The sequence below is a fragment of the Nannospalax galili genome, unplaced genomic scaffold, assembly GCF_000622305.1.
Source record: "Nannospalax galili isolate Female #2095 unplaced genomic scaffold, S.galili_v1.0 scaffold54, whole genome shotgun sequence".
Lineage (NCBI taxonomy): Eukaryota > Metazoa > Chordata > Mammalia > Rodentia > Spalacidae > Nannospalax > Nannospalax galili.
This window is the reverse complement of record NW_008341028.1, coordinates 124731-131097: the sequence shown is the minus strand read 5'-3', so window position 1 is coordinate 131097 and position 6367 is coordinate 124731. Positions and strand designations below refer to the sequence as shown.

Here is a 6367-nt window from a genome sequence, read left to right as displayed (position 1 = left end):
CTATTTGCAGTGTGACATTTCTATTTGTGTACACCACGTATAATTACCAGGTCAGAGTAACTGGCGTATTTATCATATCTTTGTGTTGGGAACTGTGCACTAGCTATTTTGAAGTATTCAATTACTTTTTGTCAACCATAGTTATTCTACTGTGGAATAGAACATTAAATCGTTCCTCCCAGCTGCACCCCGTCCCCACTAACCATCCTTTCTCCGTCCCCTCCCCCAATACTTCCCAGGGTCTGGTAAACATTTTCTCCCTCTTCTACATCAACTTAGGCTTCCAGTGGCTTCATCTCTGACCTGTCCTTCCTTCCAGGGTCTTCATATTCCCCCCTCCACACATCACTGGTAGGAATTGTTCTTCCTTCTGGCCATGCTGGGGATTGAACCCAGGACTTTGAGAATGCTAGGTAAGCATAGGAATTGCTGATCCTAATGAGTGGTGCTAGAGCTGAGTAGAAGGAGCACCAAGGGCTCAGTCAGTCCTTCCAGTGCTAAGAATTAGTGAATACTAGAGACAGCCCAGTCTCTGGATCCTTTAACTAGTTTCTTAGTTCTTTACTGACATGCCAGTTAAAATATATGGACTCAAGAGGTATGTTACGGTTTAATCAGTGTCAGACAGAAACTGTTATTAAAGAGGCTGAGGCATTTGATGTCCACAGTTCCAGGGGCTCTGGAGAAATACTCTACAAGTCTCCATTCTTGGCTGTTTCGAACATTCTGCCCTTAAAGTAGATGCTTGCAAGTACTTAAACACTTTAGGTGTTTTCCCCTGGGGCTTCTGATAAAAGCAATCTTGTCCTACATTCTAATCATACAAGTTACCATGGCTTGAAGCCTCTTTTAAATAGATGTCGGGGGTTGGGGGTACAACTCAGTTGGTAGAATACTTGCATTGCATGCATGATGAGGCCTTGGGATTGACTCAGTACCATAAAATTTATCTATCGATCATCAATCTATCTTTCTTGTTTGTCCATCCATCCCTTTTCTGTTTATCCATCCATCCATCCATCCATCCATCCATCCATCCATCCATCATCTATCCTCGTTAATTAACCACTCCCTGCCCCTCTCATTCTTAAAAGGCACCTGGGCACTGATGAGGACTAAAGCCCTCCCCCTGCCCATTTTTTTCATGTATCTACAGGCAGTTGTCTATAGCAACTGCATGCAGAGCTGCTGGAGCTGAGGATGTTAGCAGTTAATTAGGGGATGAGAGCTCTGTGCTGCCTCTTTACTGATACTATGGAAAGAGGCACCATAAAGCTTGACTCCACAGTGAGTCTTAGGATCTTAGGAACCAGCTGCAAGCACAAGAGGGCACTTTCTGTCAGCACAGCATCTGCAAGCTTTCTGAAGACAATCTTTCAATGAGTGGGAAATCAAAAGATGATTCTCACCGAAGAATATACATACACACATCTCAGCTCCACTCTGTTTCTTGTCCAATGTGCAGTGATTAAGAGTATGGATTGTGGGGGTGGTGGAAATGTAGCTCAGTTAAGGGCTTTGCCTAGTATGTACGAGGACCTGGGTTTGAGCCCGAGCACCCACCCCATAAACTGGGTATGGTAGCACATTCCTGTAATCCAAGAACTTGGGAGGTAATGGCAGAATTTGAAATTCAAGGCCATCCTTGGCTATATGCCAAGTTGGAGGGGATACTGGGCTACATGAGAACCTGTCTCAAAAACAAAGGAGGACTGGGAGACTGATTACTCTCTAGTTAATTACCAGCTCTGTGGCCTTGGACTTTTTCTATGCCGCAGGTTCCCTGTTGCAAAATATGGGCTGTTTAAATCTACGTGAATTTAGTTTCTTACTTGAAGGATGTGCTGTTTGCTGCCATTAAGTGGATTAGCAGTAAGAGTCAGAACTACATTTAATCTCCAGTTTGCTTTTAACTTCGACCCCTCGTTGTGCATGTGGAATTTCCTCTAGCGGCAATCTCCACTTCCTTATGTCTCTACCCTTCACTGCATATTCCCAGCAACAGCCAGAGCGGGCAGTCAAAAGAACCATCTACTGAAAACTGAAGGTGTGTACTGGGATGTCTCCTGACCTGCTGCTCTTCACGCCAAAGCAATTTGCAAAAAGACATCTGATATCTTTACAGGAATTTAAGAAAACATTTTGAGTTTACCCTTCAGGTACTAAGGCTGCCCAACTGCTTTTCACCCTCGCTGTAGAATTTGGAGACATGATATTCCGATTTAGTCTGAGACTAGAATTTAATCTAGCCTGCTAGGTGCATAGCACTCATAATCGTGTTCCATGTTGGGGTTGATTAGAATTATGACAGAAATACACTCCTTCTAGCACTGCTTATGAGTTAAAGTACTAAAATGAACTGGATTTTGAAAGGTTGTATGCAGCATTGGGCCAGAGCATTTCTAACTCAAAGCCTATTCAATTGTGAATGGCCAAGACTTTCTAGCAGATGTCCAATATGAAAGAGAATGACCTGGTGAATGGAAACAGGGTGATCACTCCTGCCACTCTGGGAAATGAAATTGTCCCTGGGTGTTCTGATTAGAAAACAAATATAAAATCTGCCATCTATTCATTTTAGAGTTTAGAAGCATCTGAAAAGCAAAGTACACTTAAGATTTTCATGACAGAATAAAACCCATCCTCAATGCAACTGTGTACAGGAGTTTCCCATTCCTTGTAATGATTTAAACCTGAGTACTGGTGACACCATTATTTAGGAAATCTTGCATTATACACAGATCTCCAAACTGATGGCTCAAAAGACTCAGCTGTTTCTAAATCTCTGGCCAAGATCCCCCCAGTTGATAAAGTAGAAACGCCACACTGCAAACATCAATTACCACCACAAACATTTTAAAAAAGGAAGTTTATTGGTCTTTAAATGGCTCAAATTGCAAATAAATGAACCGGGTAGCGGCATCAGCCTAAGACATGGGATGCGTCTTTGTCAGCTGGCTTCATAGCACCTCAGTACCCAGGAGAGGAAAAGTCTCAAAGCAGAGTCACAATGTTAGTGGTTAGGACCCTGGTTCAATAAGACTGCAGTGAGTACACGCAGAGATAGCTGGGCCTGCTGGTGGGGTTACACTGGGAACTCTAATTCTGCACATGGCATAACCTGTGAAAACATGAAATCAAACCCTTTAAGGACAAATATTTATGACAAGCTGGATGTAATATCTAGAGAGTAGAGGTCCTAAAAAGCTTATTTTTTGGTAACTTTACATATATACTTGTTACCTGGAATGCCTGAACATCATTTCGACCTTTTGAAAATAAGACTGCACAAAAGGAAAAAATGTTGACTCAACCGTCTTAACCCCACAGAGGAAAAGAAAAATCTGATAGTGGTTTACTTCCCATTGAAATTATGTTCCAAACAGCATGCTAGAGTTCTTTCAGTAGGAACATCACAGCCTCATATTTGGTCAGTATGTGCCAACCAAGTTTGACTGCTTCATGTTAACTTGAGAAAAATGTCAGTACAACATTCTTCATTATGAACATGGAGAGACCACAAAGACTCCTTGCAATTCCCATGAAGCCAACTGTACTCCCATGAGTACAAGTTTAGAAATGACAGGGGCAGGCATCTTTCCCCAAGTGTTCTAGTGCAAGCTGCATTAGTACTCTTGACAGCCTTTCCTATGCTCTGCTCCGAGGGATTGAAAGATTAACACTTGTATGCTTATCACTTGCAGAAAGTGATTAACAAGGACCAGCAACCCACAGGAAAAGAGCATTCACTCAAACATAACTGCTACTAAACCATCACAATCTAAAATTATCTTACAAGCATAAGCTGGCCCTTAATTTTTAACTGCCTTACAGTTCATTAAAATCAATGAAGGAGCTCTGGAACTTTCAGAACCAGAGTATGGCACACATTTTTTTTTTTTTTTAAATTTGGACAGACTCCTAGCAGACAGAAATTTCTCCAGAATCTTCTATACAGAAGCTATCGCCACCTAGGCAAGATAAATCTTTTCTCACCAGGTTACATGGGCAGTGAGTGGCCCAAGGTGCTGGTGAGAACACACCCAGAATGATGTAACTGGACTATTTTTCAGCTTCTAAATTAAGGCATATTCAAAAATGTCCATGTATAAGTTCACACCATTTTTCTAAGTAATTACCAGGTAATTAATGCAGATTCACAGAGGAATTACTCTCAGTTTTACTATATGCAACAACCATGCCAGTAACCTCTTCTATATTTGCATAACAATAGTTTAAAAAGTGGTACAGTAACTATCATGTTCACAATTGTTATTTTTTCAAGGCAGTAGAAGACCAAGACATTTTAAAATGATATAAAATTTAAGCTTTATAATAAACACCAGAGGAAGTAGCCTTTCCTCCCGTTCCCCCCACCCCATTTCACCTCTTAACAGTTCAAGAAAAACAAGCTCACACGCTACATTCAGGACTGTGATAAATGTAGGCAATTAGGAAATAAGTCGAACTCTGCTTCTTGGTGAAGCCACATTAATTTCTTTTTTAAGTGAATTTGACTTTCAGTGCAGTTCCAATTCATGCTTTTAGTGATACATAACAATTTCCAAAATGTTAAAGTAATTTCAGTCAATTGAGCGTTCAATGGCAATGCTTATAAATTATGTTTATTAGTATGGTCAGGATAAGAAAGGAGTTTGGGCTTTGATTATAAAATGCAGCATCTTTCTCTGATTCTCTTGGCTAAGCTTTTCCTCTTTTTTTTTCCATTCTTTTCTTTGCTGTCTTCCATCTTTCTGGCTCGAATTTCTCTCATTAAATCAAAAAATACCTAGAAAGAAGAAAGCAGAGTGAATAAAACAAGCAACAACATGGACTCAGTTCTCTCTAAATCATAGTAATAACCTTGGGAATAAAAGAGTCAAAACTTCAGAGCTCCCTTTTCCTGATGGCCCCAGGGCCTAATGACTGGCAAGTGCTCGACTACAGAACAACATCCCTTGGCTGTAAGAGCTTTTGCTGACAGGTACAGGCAGAGAAAAGCATAAAAGTAATGTTGGAGTCTCCTAGGATCTTGGGAAATCAGGAACTCACACTAAAAATGTTTACATAATAAAACCTCACCTTTCTATTATAATTGTCAAGATAAAAATAAAAACTGTGCTACAAAGTAACAATCATGCCAAAGATAAAACTCAAAGGACTATATTGAGTACTTTGTGATCAACAAGTATATTTTGATAATTCATATTTAATAGTGACTGTGTATAATGACGTTAACACAGTAAAAATTACTAGTATAACAATTCAGAAGTTAAATTTCAATTACACATGTTCTGTTCTCTGACAAAGAAGGCCCTGGAAGGACACATAAGTATAAGTTGTATATGTATGTGTCTTTATGTGTGAGAGAGAGGGAGGATACACACACACACACACACAGAGTATGGATGCGTTGCCTGACATGCTTTTCCTGATGTGCCTTTAGCTGTCTCTCCAGGGAAACAAACTGAAAACAATGCAAAGTGCAGAGTGGTGTGGAGGGAGCCACTTGTGTGGCTGGCTGTGTTGTACACATGTATTTGAAAAATGAAGCAACCAAAAGTCAAATGAACACTTACTGGTTTATCAGCAACACTACTTTCCAGAGTAAAGGAAGAAGTTAGAAGGATATCAAGACACCTCTGAATACACCTTGTTAAATAATTTCTTTTTTGGGACCATCACAATTTTTTCACATTGAAAAACAAAATTACCCCCTCCAAAATCACTAAAAATTGAAAACAAAAAAAACAAAAAAATTGAAAACTCACATTAAACCAAAGAAGACTGACCACATTCCAAGTTGATAAAATTGCATGGAGGGAAGAATTATTTCAAGAGTCTTAAAAACACAGCATATGGAAAATTCACCTGAGCTGATAAGATAAAAACAAAAATCCAACAAATAAAAACCCAACTAAGGTGCGGCATGCATGGCCTCTAGGTGCTAACCCCACATTACCCCCCTACCCCAAACATAACAAAACCCCAGCAACAAAACAAAACACAGCCTTCAACTTCCCACTGAGGCTTTTTGTGGAAGTACTTCACAGGCACCTGCAGGACAATGCAAAAGAGTGATTCTGTTGCTGTAGAAGCTAGAATTTCCAGGTTACCTCAAAGAGGGAAGACTTTGAAATACAAATCTGAATGGGGAATAAAAAGTATGAATTCATGAGCTTTCCTTCTATTAAAATTTTTTTTCCTGTCACTGTTCACTGAAAGATCACAGGCAATGACAACCCAAAACTACGGAGTATATTAGTATGTAAGGTCTTAGGTTGAGGCTGCTGAACATCAGTGTATCAAATAGAACCAAGGATCATGAGTGAATAGCTGCTTCTTTTGTGTGTGTGTGTGTGTGTGT

The 6367-nt window shown here is 39.9% G+C and overlaps 1 protein-coding gene across 2 annotated transcripts in view; it reads right to left on the bottom strand.

The window, feature by feature from the left end:
* Positions 1-2850: 2850 nt before the first annotated feature.
* Positions 2851-6367, bottom strand: part of Rala (RAS like proto-oncogene A) — a 65861-nt gene continuing 62344 nt past the window's right edge. For both annotated transcript variants that reach the window (XM_008836268.3, XM_017799016.2), the window contains exon 5: positions 2851-4789. In XM_008836268.3, the coding sequence (XP_008834490.1) occupies positions 4667-4789 (123 nt within the window). In that variant the 3' untranslated portion in view covers positions 2851-4666. The remainder of the gene's footprint in view (positions 4790-6367) is intronic.